This window comes from Pituophis catenifer, unplaced genomic scaffold, assembly GCF_029215685.1.
Source record: "Pituophis catenifer annectens isolate HBS135680 unplaced genomic scaffold, rPitCat1.0.hap2 SCAF_16, whole genome shotgun sequence".
Lineage (NCBI taxonomy): Eukaryota > Metazoa > Chordata > Lepidosauria > Squamata > Colubridae > Pituophis > Pituophis catenifer.
In genome coordinates, this window is record NW_027256896.1 from 9,943,889 (window position 1) to 9,959,380 (window position 15,492).

At 42.6% G+C, this 15,492-nt stretch overlaps 1 protein-coding gene across 1 annotated transcript in view; it reads left to right on the plus strand.

The window, feature by feature from the left end:
- The first annotated feature begins 5,037 nt into the window (after positions 1 to 5,037).
- Positions 5,038 to 15,492, plus strand: part of NLRC3 (NLR family CARD domain containing 3) — a 39,632-nt gene continuing 29,177 nt past the window's right edge. Inside the window, exons 1-4 of the mRNA XM_070955090.1 lie at positions 5,038 to 5,060; positions 7,077 to 8,817; positions 10,918 to 11,004; positions 15,252 to 15,335. Coding sequence (XP_070811191.1) covers positions 5,054 to 5,060; positions 7,077 to 8,817; positions 10,918 to 11,004; positions 15,252 to 15,335 — 1,919 coding nt within the window. The 5' untranslated portion in view covers positions 5,038 to 5,053. The remainder of the gene's footprint in view (positions 5,061 to 7,076; positions 8,818 to 10,917; positions 11,005 to 15,251; positions 15,336 to 15,492) is intronic.

Consider the following 15,492-nt stretch of genomic DNA (forward strand, 5'->3'; position numbering starts at 1 on the left):
TGCACTGATGATGTAGAATAGAATAGAATAGAATAGAATAGAATAGAATAGAATAGAATAGAATAGAATAGAATAGAATAGAATAGAATAGAATAGAATAGAATAACAGAGTTGGAGGGGACCTTGGAGGTCTTCTAGTCCAAACCCCTCCTTAGGCAGGAAACCCTACGCCACTTCAGACAAATGATTATCCAACATCTTCTTAAAAGCTTCCAGTGTTGGAGCATTCACAACTTCTGGAGGCAAGTTGTTCCACTGGTTAATTGTTCTCACTGTCAGGAAATTTCTCCTTAGTTCTAAGTTGCTTCTCTCCTTGATGAGTTTCCACCCATTGCTTCTTGTCCTGCCTTCAGGTGTTTTGGAGAATAGCTTGACTCCCTCTTCTTTGTGGCAACCCCTGAGATATTGGAAGACTGCTATCATGTCTCCCCTACTCCTTCTTTTCATTAAACTAGACATACCCAGTTCCTGCAACCGTTCTTCATATGTTTTAGCCTCCAGTCCCCTAATCACCTTAGTTGCTCTTCTCTGCACTCTTTCTAGAGTCTCCACATCTTTTTTACATCGTGGCCACCAAAATTCCAAGTGTGGCCTTACCAAGGCCTTATAAAGTGGTCTTAACACTTCACGTGATCTTGATTCTATCCCTCTGTTTATGCAGCCTAGAACTGTGTTGGCTTTTTTGGCAGCTGCTGCACACGGCTGGCTCATATTTCAATGGTTGTCCACTAGGACTCCAAGATCCCTGCACAGTTGCTACTATTGAGTGAGCTACCACATATAGTGTACCTGTACTTGGGTAATGAAACATCTGCAAGAAAACCACCAAGCTGAAGAGAGCATCAAGGACCCCAGAGTTCAGCCTTGAGTTACAAATATTCTCTCCTATTGGCACTGGTATATAAACAGAGAGCAAACCCCACTCCCTCTAGCACTGATGATGTTATCTACTTGGGGAGTGAAAGGTCTACTTGGGGAGTGAAAACCACCCATTCTGAAGACTTTGCCATTCAATTCTGAGCTACAAATATTCTCTACTATCGGAATCATAACTCTGTTTTAATTGATTGAATGGGATTCCCACCTAGCTGATTTTTCACATCAAAAGAGAGTTGGTTTCTCTTCTTCTTCTTCTTCTTCTTCTTCTTCTTCTTCTTCTTCTTCTTCTTCTTCTTCTTCTTCTTCTTCTTCTTCTTCTTCTTCTTCTTCTTCTTCTTCTTCTTCTTCTTCTTCTTCTTCTTCTTCTTCTTCTTCTTCTTTTTTTGCCACGGTCTGGTAGCATCAACCAAGACACTCTAAGGTTCACCCTCTGTCACGTAGCTCCTTGGTGGCCACCTCACTGCACCAGGTTGTCTTGTAGCCTGTGCAACAAACAGGAAGGAAGATTAAATGAGTCCCCGCAGCACAGGAAGAGGTGAACAGTGAAACTCTGAACTAAAAAAAAAAAATCATTAAAAAAAGAGACTGCAACGTTGCTGGAACCATGTCGGCCATTCAGTGACAAGAAAAATCTGTCGTTTGCAACACGAGTGAGCCTCATCGCAGCTTTATTCTTGGACCGAGGGCATCCCAAAAGAGACTTGAATCTACCTTTTTTATCATAAAAACTCTCAGCGGTTGGAAACCGTTGATCCAGACAGGATATCGTCGTTCAAAACCGGGTCTTCCGAGCAAGGAGACATATTCGAAAGTGTAGCGCTCAAAATACAGACGTTTGGCGTTCGATAAGCTGGAAGTTTTGCTTTAAAATGAAAGTTGCAAGGAGTCCTGGAGGAACTTCAAGAAATGTAAGTATTTACAAAGGAGATAGGAAATTATGTGTGTGCGCCTATACGTACAGGTAGTCCTCAACTTACAACGGTTCATTTAGTGACTGTTCAGAGTTACAAAGGCACTGGGATTCCCATAATCATGGGATCAAAATGCAGACGCTTGGCAACTGACTCATATTTATGATGGTTGCAACGTCCCCGGGGGTGTTTGTGTGGCTCATACGATCCCGTTTGCGACCTTCTGACAAGTAAAGTCAATGGGGAAGCCAGATTCATTTAACAACTGCATTACTAACTTAAACAACTGCAGTGATTCACTTAATAACTGTAGCCAGAATGCTGGTAAAATGAGACAAAATTCATTTAACGTGTTTCCCCAAAAATAAGACCCTGTCTTATATATATATATTTTGAACCCTGAAATAAGCGCTTGGCCTAATTGCCATGTGCTCAGAAGCCCAATTGGGCTTATTATCAGGGGATGTCTTATTTTGGGGGAAACAGGATAGGTAGGTAGGTAGGTAGGTAGGTAGGTACATAGATAGATAGATAGATAGATAGATAGATAGATAGATAGATAGATAGATGATAGAGAGATGATAGATAGAGAGATGATAGATAGAAAGATAGATGAGAGAGATGATAGATAGAAAGATAGATGAGAGAGAGAGAGATGATAAATAGAAAGATGAGAGAGAGAGAAAGAGATGAAAGATAGATGAGAGAGAGAGAGGGATGATAGATAGATAAGAGAGAGAGAGAAAGAGATGATAGAAAGATAGATGAGAGAGAGCGAGAGAAAGAGAGATGATAGATAGATAAATGATAGATAGATAGATGAGAAAGAGATGATAGATAAATGATAGAGAGATGATAGATAGATAGATAGAAAGAGAGATGAGAGAAAGAGAGAGATGATAGATAGATGAGAGAGATGATAGATAGATAGATAGATGATAGATAGATAGATAGATAGATAGATAGATAGAAAGATAGATGAGAGTGAGAGAGAAAGAGAGATGATAGATCGATCGATCGATAGATAGATAGATAGATCGATTGATAGATAGATAGATAGATAGATAGGATAGGATAGATACCATGTTTTTCCGAAAATAAGACCCTGTCTTATATTTTTTTGAACCCTGGAATAAGTGCTTGGCCTTATTGCCATGCGCTCAAAAACCCAATTGGGCTTATTATCAGGGGATGTCTTATTTTGGGGGACACAGGGTAATAACTGTCTCACTTAACAACAGAAATTTTGAGCTCAATCGTGGTTGTAACCTGTATTTTGGGGGTGTTTTTTAAAAAAAAAAAAAACAGAAGAAAGCAAAAACTATTTTAAATTTCTTTCCCGATAAGGTAGCTAAAAGACTTGCATTCCTGACAACGGTGCAGCCAAGATTTGGCCTGTTCCTTCAAAGCTTAAACCGGTTGTGTGCCTTCTGACAGCAGTCACATTATACCATCTTGTGGCCACTGATGTGGAGATGTGTACATGGGAAACGTAACCAGTAAGGGATAGTTTTGTTAAGTTTTAAATTTAATACCACAAGCAAGGGAAATGGCTGAAGATGTTTGCAGGAAACATTCGTAGCTTCAACCTAGAATCAGTAGAATCAAATCCTGGGGAAGCTTCACAAAATGGAGAGCGAGAATCGTTAACGGTGTTAATGATACAAAATGCAAATTCATTTTTGTTTTTGGAGACCTGAGTCCTGTCCTACCACCATTTGGGTTGCCTGGCAGAGCTTTTCAGCAGAGGAGTTTTTATTTTTATTTTTATTTTTTTATTTCCTGAAGAGATGGGACTATCTCAGTCATTTTCCTTTTGCAGACGTAGCTATGTGGGGTTCCCCCCCCCCTCTTTAATACGAAAGTTTATCCTACACATTCAGCCATTCTTCAAGATAATAGTAAAGCACATATTGAGGGACACTGAAACAAAATGAAAAAAGAAAAACAATGCAATATACAGTAGTGGTCAAAATTGTGAAAACCTTTTTGGGAAAAGTGTATTTTTGAGGTTTGATGGCTAATAACACCACTTTTTTTTTTTTTTTTTTGGAGTTTCAAGATAATCCTATTCCACTGCTGGAATGGCCTGGGAATAGCCCAGACCTTAACCCAATGAAAAGTCTATGGAGCCGACAAAAGAAACTTGTTAGTCAGAAGCGACCCAGCAATAAAACCCAGTTAATAGAAGCCATCCTTCAATCTTGGTTTCACATGATAACAGCTGCAGAACTAAAAGCTCAGCTTCTCAACATAGGTGTCCCATAACTCAGCAGAGCTATGAGGATGTTGCATCTGCAATTGCTGAGCTCCAGGTTTCTGGACAAGGCTGTTTTAGTAATGCAGACCACAATCCCGAGTATTTTTCCAACTCATGAGTAAAGCTCAGACGTAGTTGACATACATTCTCTTGTCTTTGTTCCTGGATAGATAAAGATGGCGAGTTGGGATTGATCAAGTCCTTTTGTTCTTCTTGTGTTTTATGCTGCTAGTTGGGTGCTGCTATTAGGACAATAGAAGGATGTTGTTGTTAGTTGCGAAGTTGTGTCCGACCCATCGCGACCCGATGGACAACGTTCCTCCAGGCCTTCCTGTCCTCTACCATTCCCCAGAGTCCATTTAAGCTCATGCCGACTGCTTCAGTGACTCCATCCAGCCACCTCCTTCTCTCCCTTCCCCTTCTTCTTTTGCCCTCCATCGTTCCCAGCATTAGGCTCTTCTCCAGTGAGTCCTTCCTCCTCATTAGGTGGCCAAAGTATTTGAGTTTCCTCTTCAGGATCTGGCCTTCGAAAGAGCCGTCAGGGTTGATCTCCTCTAGGACTAACCGGTTGGATCGCCTTGCAGTCCAAGGGACTCTCAGGAGTCTTCTCCAGCACCAGAGTTCAAAAGCCTCCATTCTTTGGCGCTCAGCCTTCCTTATGGTCCAACTTTCACAGCCATCCATTGCAACTGGGAAAACCATCACCTTGACTATACGCACTTTTGTTGGCAAGGTGATGTCTCTGCTTTTTAGCATGCTTAGAAGGACATACAACAACAGAAATAGAGAGAAGAAATGATGTATTGAAAAGGTTGATTTTTTTTCCCTTCTGCCTTAGCAATAATCTTTTTTTCCCTCCTTCAGAATCATGGATAAAGGCTTTTCCAGTAAGACATCCCATGGGATGCATCAAGTAGACAGTTTTGAAGGATGAACATGGTGGAATTTGTCTGCTACATGCAGTCAACACTCTATTGCAGCTAATGATCCCAGCAAATCCCTGATGGATGGTGAGTAGATAGTCTTACCAGGGGATGCATTCTTGCTCTATTTTATTGCAGTTGGGTGCATAGTCAGCCAGATGTTTCGGCTGGATTTGGCATTTTTGCCCACCTGTTGAGTTTTTCCCAAAGACCTGGGATAAGCAGATGTTGTTTGATGGTATTAAAGATATCCTCACAGGATGTGAGCTGTTCCACATAAAGCTGCCTTTTGCAATTGACTAACAGGATTTTGTCAATTACAAAAAACAGCTTGGAATCTTCTTCTTCTTCTTCTTCTTCTTCTTCTTCTTCTTCTTCTTCTTCTTCTTCTTCTTCTTCTTCTTCTTCTTCTTCTTCTTCTTCTTCTTCTTCTTCTTTTCCTCCTCCTCCTCCTCCACTGAAGGTTATGAAAAATACTTTTGTATGTGAGTCATCTAGACAGTTTTCAGGGTTTGCTAGTCTTTAACCTCAAGATAAGAAAAATAAAAATAAAAGTGACTTTACTCCACGGACCATGTTTCTTTCAAGATGCTTCAACCACTCCTGGCCTTGTATGGATATTGGTTTAGGGTTCTTCCCTATACGGGAGATTCTAAATATATAAAGAAGAAATAACTTGAACTTTCATTTCCCTTTGAAACCAACATTGGCTGATAGAATTGTCTCCAGTTCCTCCAGAATTTTGGAGGGGATTCCTATTATACCTTTCAAAGCCTTAAACATCAAGCAACTTACTCTGTATCTTTCAGTGCTGAGCATCATGCTGTTTGATTCATGAAAAAGAAGGGATTGTATTTAGAAGAGAGCCCTCCCCTTCAGCCTTATTGAAATGTAGTGCCAGAGTTCACTGTAACAACATTGCCAAAAAGGCATTAAGAGTTGTTAACCTAATCCTGCGAAGCTTCTTCTCCGGTAATATTGTACTGCTAACTAGAGCATACAAAACCTTTGCTAGACCAATTCTCGAATACAGCTCATCTGCCTGGAACCCGCACTGCATATCGGACATAAATACAATTGGGTGAGTGCAGAGGTATTTCATGAGAAGAGTCCTCCACTCCTCTGCTCACAACAGAATACCTTATGACACCAGGCTTGAAATTTTGGGCTTAGACAACTTAGAACTACACCGCCTTCGGTCTGACCTAAGTGTAGTAAGAGCCTTGGTGGTGCAGCAGACTAAAGCACTGTTAAGTAACACCAGCTGCCTGCAATTACTGCAAGTTCGAATCTCACCAGGCTCAAGGTTGACTCAGCCTTCCATCCTTTCGAGGTAGGTAAAATGAGGACCCGGTTTGTGGGGGCAATAAGCTGACTTTGTATAAAAAAGAACACCGCTTAGGGGGGGGCCAAAAGCCCTACTGAGCAGGTATATACAAAAGTATGAAGGCTATTGCTTAACGCATTGTAAGCCGCTCTGAGTCTCCGGAGAAGGGCGGCATATAAATCGAACCAATAAATAAATAAATAAATAAATAAATAAATAAATAAATAAATAGTACACAAAATCATCTGCCACAACACCTTACCTGTCAATGACTGCTTCACCTTCAACCGCAACAATACACGAGCAGACAGTAGAAGCAAACTCAAGGTAAACCGTTCCAAACTATTGCAGAATATATGACTTCAGCAACAGAGTGGTCAATGCCTGGAATGCACCACCTGACTTTGTGGTTTCATCTCCAAACCCCCATAACTTTAAACTTAAGACTGTCTACTGTGGACCTCACCCCATTCCTAAGAGGTCTGTAAGGGGCGTGCATAAGAGCACCAGCGTGCCTTCCGTCCCTGTCCTAATATTCCTTTTTACTCTTACTCTTTTTATGTATTCAAATTATGTTTATACTTCTACCTGTTATATGTGCTTGACAAACAAACAAACAAACAGACAAACAAACAAACAAATATATAAATATAAATAAAATAAATAATGAAGGTCTTGCCAGCCACCTGTGGCTTATTAGACAAATACCCCAATCCCTGATGTGACATTCCTGTATCTCTGGTCATTTGGTCATTCTCTTCCTTCTTTCTTCACAGAACCAATGGTCCAAAGGCACATTGAAGGTCTTCAGACCTGGTGTGGTGCTAACCCAGAACTCATCCCTTTGGAGAGGTTGACCGATCTCCTCCTCGTGGAAGGTCTGAGCGATCTCCAGCAGAAGCAGCACGATTTCATACAGATTGAAACCACCAATGGCTTAAGGAACATCTCCAAGAAGATCCCCTTGGAGAAACTCTTCCTGCCTCTCTCTAAGTTAAGCAGACCTCCACGGATCTTGGTGACGATTGGTGTGGCAGGAATCGGCAAGAGCACCTTGGTCAAATTCTTTGTCCACGCTTGGGCGAAGAGAGAGCTGAGCAAAAAATTTACGTTTGTTTTGCCGCTCACTTTTCGGGAACTGAACGCTTACGAAAAACTGTCGGCTGAGAAGCTGGTCAGGCTGGCAGCCCCCCATTTAATGGACCCGAGCCGCCTTTCCATGAGTGGTGCCAGAACCCTTCTGATCCTGGATGGACTCGACGAATTCAAGACGCTTCTAGATTTTTCCAACACAACGGTTTGCACGGACCCCCAGAAGGAAATCCAAGTGGACAACCTAATCACCAACATCATCCGAGGACACCTGTTGCGAAAGATGTCCATCTGGATTACTTCTCGGCCAACAGCAACCAGCCAAATCCCAGGGGGTCTCGTAGACCGGTTGACCGAGGTACAAGGTTTCGGAGATACAGAAATCAAAAACTATTTAGATCACATGTTCAGCGAAAACCAAAGTTTAGCAGATGGCGTGATGCAACATCTCAAGGCCAACAAGTCCTTGTATGCCCTCTGCACCGTGCCAGCGTTTTGCTGCATCTGTGGCTCGTCGATGGGCTATTTTCTAACGGGTGCTGATCGGCCTCCTGAAACTTCAGCCGTTCCTAAGACTTTGTCGGAAATCTATTCCTATTACTTTAAAATATTGCTGTGCAGTGATTGGCAAGGGAAACAGAAGGAAGTCCTCCGGATTGAACCAATGGTGAACAACGGCAAGAAGGTGATGAATGGGTTAGGCCGACTGGCCTTCTACAGCCTGATCAAGAGGAAGTACATGTTTTTTGAGCAGGATATGAAAGCCTACGGAGTTGACCTCTCTTCCCTTCACTTCAGCTTGTCCAATAGAATCTTGCTTAAGGAGGAGACCCCGTTTTCTAGCATCTACTATTTCTCCCACTTAACGTTTCAGGAATATCTAGCGGCTACTTATTATTATTCCGTGGCAAAGCGGGCCCTCTTTGACCTCTTTGTCGAAAGTGGCATGTCTTGGCCCAAGCTGGGCTTTGTCAACCATGTAAAAAACGCCATCCAGAGATCCTTACAATCCGAGGATGGACACCTCGACATTTTTATACGCTTCCTTGTTGGTCTCCTTTCCTCACAGGTGAACAAAGTCTTGTCCGATTGGTTCCTGGTGAGGGACGAGCACCACGGCTACCAGAGTCACGTGGTGGGCCTCTTCCAGAATTTCCTGGCAGTGGACCAAGTGGTCTCCTGCAGGACTGTGAACCTCGTGCGGTGCTTACACGAGCTTCAACACACAGACGTGGCTGCCAATGTTGAGGAGGCCATGAAAACGGAGAACTTAGCTGGAATGTTGACCCCGATGAATTGCTCCGCCTTGGCTTACGTTCTACAGACATCAGAGGCGTGTGTGGAAGAAGCCAATCTCTCCAATTGTCTCACTTATCACATCTTGCAAAGTCTTCTCTCTCAGCTTCTTTACTGCCGCAGTCTCAGGTAGGTTTTATCCAGGGGTGGGATTGAAAAATTTTAACAACTGGTTCTCTGCCTGGTTGCTGGGTGGGCGTGGCCATGGGCGCGTGGCCTACTGCACCATGGTGGGTGGGGGCGTTTTTGCCCTCCCCAGGCTCCAGGGGCTTTCCTTGAGCCTCCGGGAGTGTGAAAATGGCCTCCCCCGGGGTGCGGAGGCTCTCCGGAGGCCAGAAAAGGCCCCATTTCTAGACTTCCGGTACTTCCAGTAGGCTTGTTTTTCGCCCTCCCCAGGCGCTGGAGGCTTTCTTCGAGCCTCTGGGAGGGCAAAAACAGCCTCCCCGGGCTCTGGAGGCCAGAAACGGGGGCATTTCCGGACTTCCGGTACTTCCAGTAGACCCATTTTTCGCCTTCCCAGAGCCTCCGAGTGGGCCCTGCACTTACCTGGCATCCAAAACAGGCCATGTGGAGACTCCTGGGAGGGGCGGGGTGGGGTGGGCGGGGTCAGCCAGTCCTTGCAACTACTGGTTTGGCGAACCAGATGTAAAATTAACATCCGGTTTGCCTGAATCGGTCCAAACCAGCTGAATCTCACCCCTGGTTTTATCCAGGATTTGAAATGAGACGAGGCTCACCACAGCTTGATTACACAGTTATTAAATGCATATCCTGTCTTTCATTCAGGAGTCCATGGTGGTGTACAAAATTCTCCCTCCTTGTATTTTTCTCCCACAACAGGAACTTTCCCCACTACACTATCACACTCCTTGGGTTGAGAGGGAGGAACTGGCCCAAAATCCCCCCTGGACCTTCCACGGCTGGGGTGAATTAGAACTTGGATCTCCCCTCTTCTCATTCAGTACTTTTACCCTCTTCCCCATAACACTAATGTCAGCGTTCTAAGTAATGCACCCATTGAAAGCAGAACTCCGAGGCAGGTAGATTCCTCAAAGAACATTTTATTGGATACACCACATTGGCACAACTGATAAAAACCGACTCTGAAGGTTCCCGCGGTTTTCACCCGATTAAAAAGTCAAAGTTTCTCCTTTCTCCCAAGTCATCAGTCACATGGTCCGATAGAAGTGCTGGCCGGTTGCTTGGTTACTTCGCTCCTCCTCTCCTCTCCCAGTCACCTGTTGGAATGACCTTGGTTCCCACCTTTTGTTTTGACTGCAAAGCCCCAGTTAACTATTTCCCTCCCCCTCCCATCTAGTGGCAACCCTGAAGCTTCAAAGATGGCCCCAGCTAGGTTCACTTCAGAGTTGAGAGCTTCTTGGATTGTTTCTGGGAATTTCCATGGCTCAGGTCCCAAACATTTATTTATTGTATTTATTTATTGGTTCGATTTATATGCTGCCCTTCTCCGGAGACTCAGGGCGGCTTACAATGCATTAAGCAATAGCCTTCATATTTTTGTATATACCTGCTTAGTAGGGCTTTCGGGGGCCCCCTAAGCGGTGTTCTTTTTTACACAAAGTCAGCTTATTGCCCCCACAATCCGGGTCCTCATTTTACCTGCCTCGAAAGGATGGAAGGCTGAGTCGACCTTGAGCGTGGTGAGATTTGAACTTGCAGTAATTGCAGGCAGCTGGTGCTACTTAATAGCACTTTAGTCTGCTGCGCCACCACATGCTTTTTTTCAAGAGGCAACTGGACTTGCTTGCGTTTTTTTTTTTTTTTTGCTTGAAAACGTTTCACTTCTCACCCAAGAAGCTTCTCCGGTTCTTCAGTTCAGAAGTAGCTTCTTGGATAAGAAGCAAAACGTTTTCAAACAAAAAAATCCCCAAGAAAATCTAGTTGTCTTTAGGAAAAGAAAAAAAAAACCCACATCATTGGGACAACCATGACCTGGATGATGGAGAATCTCCATAGACCTCTGGCTGAAGAAAACTAGAATTTGAATCTCCCTGCTCTGTCCAGTCTTCATCTTCCTTAAGATAGGTTCAAGACAGATTATTGCCTCGGTTCACACGGTTCACACCCAGCCAGCCCCCTTTGGTCAAATGTTCTCACAGCCACCATTTCTCCATCTGCGCTCAAATAACCCATCCATTTCTTTCTTCTCTCCATCTTGGATTAATGGAAAATGCTTTGTTTTTTTCCCTCCCTTTTCTCCCTGGCAAGGTTGGATTGCAACCAGTTGAAAGACAGTGCCATGGACCTCCTCAGCAGTGTGCTGAATGGGAAAGACTGTCAGATTCAAAGAATCAGGTATTTCTTATCCACAGGACAATTCTCTCTGTCTCTGTCTCTGTCTCTGTCTCTTTCTCATTCTCCTCCCTTCTCCTTCTTTTTCTCTGTCTCTTTCTCATTCTTTCTCTTCCTTTCTCTTTCTCCTCCCTTCTTCTTTTTCTCTTTCTCATTCTTTCTCTTCCTTTCTCTTTCTCCTTCTCCTCCCTTCTCCTTTTCTTTCTCTCTCTTTCTCTCTCTCTTTCTCTCTTTCTCATTCTCTTCCTTCTCCTTCTTTTTCTCTCTCTCATTCTTTCTCTTTCTTTCTCTTTCTCCTCCCTTCTCCTTTTCTCTTTCCCTCTCTTTCTCTCGCTCTCTCTCTCTCTCACTCATTCTTTCCCTTTCTCTTTCTCCTCCCTTCTCCTTTTTCTCATTCTCCTCCCTTTTTCTTTCTCTCTCTCTTTCTCATTCTTTCTCTTCCTTTCTCTTTCTCCTTCTCCTCCCTTCTCCTTTTCTCTTTCCCTCTCTTTCTCTCTCTCGCTCTCTCTCTCATTCTTTCCCTTTCTCTTTCTCCTCCCTTCTTTTTCTCCTTCTCCTCCCTTCTTCTTTTTCTCTCTCTTTCTCATTCTTTCTCTTCCTTTCTCTTTCTCCTTCTCCTCCCTTCTCCTTTTCTTTCTCTCTTTTTCTCTTTCTCTTTCTCATTCTCATTCTCTTCCTTCTCCTTCTTTTTCTCTCTTTCCCATTCTTTCTCTTCCTTTCTTTTTCTCCTCCCTTCTCCTTTTCTCTTTCTCTCTCTTTTTCTCTCTCTCATTCTTTCCCTTTCTCTTTCTCCTCCCTTCTCCTTTTTCTCATTCTCCTCCCTTCTTCTTTCTCTCTCTCTCTTTCTCATTCTTTCTCTTCCTTTCTCTTTCTCCTTCCCCTCCCTTCTCCTTTTCTCTCTTTTTCTCTCTCTCTCATTCTTTCCCTTTCCCTTTCCCTTTCTCCTTCTCCTCTCTTCTCCTTCTTTTTCTCTTTCTCTCTATTTTTCTTCCTCTCTCTTTCTAATTCTTTCTCTTCCTTTCTCTCTTATTCTCTGTACAGATCGAACACGGGGATTTTATATTTATGCTTCCATGCTTGGAAGTGATTAGCAGCTGGCAGAATTATCCCCTATGCGTGGAAGAAATTATCCTTGTTTTGGGATGAAATCATACAGTATCGCTCCCACTTCGGACAATAAGACTGCAATCTCATGACAGAGATGGAAGAGATGGTTCATTTTCTGCTTTTCTTCTTCCTTGGTCCATCTATCAGAGATCCTATCTCTGTTGATTTCTAAAAGTGCCAAATAGAGACAGGACAAATTCTTTGCGGCTGTCACTTTTCTTGATGTTCCAAGGCTTTTATTACTTGTAAGACAATCAAGAACAAATATTTAATAATGCAGTTTCTTATGATGGATGACCATTGATATCTCCTCTGACACTGTAATTTGAAGGAGAAGACTATATTTTTAGGAATAATTTCTTACAGATAGGACGGAGCGATGGGGATCAAAACTGACTTGTAAATGATTGGGTTGTAGTTGCTTCAATTGAGCGCAACATTTTTTAAAGATAGTGTGGGAAGAAATATCCGTCTGGTTCAGTTCCAAGGTGGGAGAAAGGCACTGGAGACAAAATTGAGTCTGGAGGCTGATTGGAAAGAGGCTCCATTTATTGATGAAGCAAAACTACGTGTTTGTAGTCCTGGGGCAGCTGAACACATGGAGTTGAGATTGTGGGTTTTTTTTATACCTTCTCTTGGGCTTTGCACTTGACCTTCCTGTTCCTGTGCAAGGATATGTATTCTATTGGCTGTTGTCAGACTCCCATGGGGCCATGTAGGGGTTATGTAGAGGTCATCGCTGGCTCTATAGGCGAAGTACAAATCCTAGGTGTTTTTTTTTTTGTCTGAGCTAAGTTTGGTTGAAGTTTCTGAGGGTGATGCAATGACTGAAATACCCTTCGGAGATTGTGCAATGTAGTGAGCTCTGTGTCTTCTAGTAAATAGTAGTGGGTTAATCCTATTATGCCCTGAAGGGCCATGTCTTGTTCTCCTTAAACCCGTAAACCTGGAGCTGAAGGTCTTTTGTTTTGTTGATAAACTGGCCCAGTCTTCCTTTATTAAAACGATTGCGATATCTGATAGACAGAATTTGCACTACCTATTGTGGGGCAAATGACATGGATTTTGTCATTTGTTAACTAATTACAGATTAACAGAGTTGGAAGGGACCTTGTAGGTCATCTAGTCCAATCCTCCGCCCAAGCAGGAGACCCTGCACCATTTCTGACAGATGGCAGTCCAATCTCTTCTTGAAAGTCTCAAGTGATGAAGCTCCCACAAATTCTGAAGGCAACTTCTGTTCCATGGGTCGATTGTTCTCACTGTCAGAAAATTTCTCCGTATTTCCAGGTTGAATCTCTCCTTGATCAGTTTCCATCCATTATTCCTTGTCTGGCCTTTGGGGGCTTTGGAAAATAGCTTGACCCCCTCCTCTCTGTGGCAGCCCCTCAAATATTGGAAGGCTGCTATCCTGTCTCCCCTGGTCCTTCTCTTCACTGGACTAGCCCTGCCCAGTTCCTGCAACCCTTCATCGTATGTTTTAGTCTCCAGTCCCCTAATCCTCTTGGTTGCTCTTCTCTGCACTCTTTCTAGAGTCTCAACATCTTTTTTATAGCGTGGTGACCAAAAATGGATGCAGTATTCTAGGTGTGGTCTTACTAAGGCTTTGTAGAGTGGTATTAGTACCTCCCTTGATCTTGATTAATGCAGTTTAGGATTGCATTGGCTTTTTTGGCTGCCTCTGCACACTGCTAACATAGTTATTTTGTATTTTAATTTGATTTATTTTCTCTCTTTTAAAATGATGTTCTCTTTTTCTCTCTCTTTTAAAAGGTTTATTAGCTTTTAACATTCCTATACTGATAAACAAGCTGGAGACTAGCTCCAGATCAAAAAAAGTTTGTATAAATTGGGGTCTGGTTTATTTCCTCTTCTGATGTCAGGCCTTATTTTAATGAACATGTGTGATATCATGGGATGCAAATATGTGACATGTTTGACTACATGTCACTGATTTCCTATGCAAAGGGGAGGTGACTTTTATCCTGCCCAATCAACTTTCCTCTTTCATTTTTTCTTTGTTATGTTAACTCTAAAAGGGGATGTAAGCTAAGGATCGGGGTTCCCTCTTTGAATGAGAGGAATCTGAATATTCTGATAAATTGTAATAAAACGATCTTCCTGTCTCGGTTTGTCTCATTGGAAAATATGCATGCCGAGGCATCCGCCTAAAAAGCCTATTTGGCCTTTACTTGTGAATGGAGAGATTTTCCCTCCCCCCCTCGTGTTTTATTTGTTTTATTTAGAATAGAATAAACAGAGTTGGAAGGGACCTTGGAGGTCTTCTAGTCCAACCCCCTGCTTAAGCAGGAAACCCTATGCCACTTCAGACAAATGGTTATCCAACAACTTCTTAAAAACTTCCAGTGTTGGAGAATTCACAACTTCTGGTAGCAAGTTGTTCCATTGATTAATTGTTCTGACTGTCAGGAAATTTCTCCTTAGTTCTAAGTTGCTTCTCTCCTTGATTAGTTTCCACCCGTTCCTTCTTGTCCTGCCCTCAGGTGCTTTGGAGAATAGCTTGACTCCCTCTTCTTTGGGGCAGCCCCTGAGATATTGGAACACTGCTATCATGACTCCCCTATTTATATAACATTCAATTTTCATCAAACAGTGTGTGTTCTGGGAACAATTATGTTTAGATAGTCATATTGCACATCGTTGTAGTGACATTCATCACCATCCTATTGATAATATAATAACATAATAACATAAATATTTAACACTTAATGTCATCTTCTTTAACAACTCTCCACTTTTCCGTTTCCTCTTTTTATATCTCCTCCTTTCTAACTTCTGTTTCTGTTATCTAGCCATTGATAAAATACGTCCCATATCAGAAAATATTCAGTTTCTTCTTTATCCTTAATAGTAAGCATTAGTCTGTCCATTTCTGCACATTCTAATATTTTCTTAATCACATTCCCCTCGGATGGGATCTCCTCATTTTCCCATTGTTGCACAAACACAATTCTAGTTGCAGTTAGTATATGCAGGATCAAATATGCAGTCTTTTTATCATATTTTTCTGGTAGAATGCCCAGCAAAAATATCACTGGTTTCAGATCTATATGTTGTTTTATGGAGAGATTTTTTTAAAAAAACGCCTTTAACTATTTTTTAAATTACCTGTTTTTTGGCAGCTTGGCAGAAAACCAGATTGGTACCAAAGGAGCAAAAGCTCTGGCTAAATCCCTGATGGTCAACAGGAGCCTTTTAGCTCTGGAGTAAGTATTTGGTGGGATTAAAAAAACATTGTGGTGCTATGAGAGGGGTCGGCAACTGGCTGCCATTGAGTTGAGCCTGCCCCAACAGACAAACCTCTATCACCATCGTTATCTTCTTTTAACGACCCCATAATCCCTTGCATTGGGGTGGAATCCG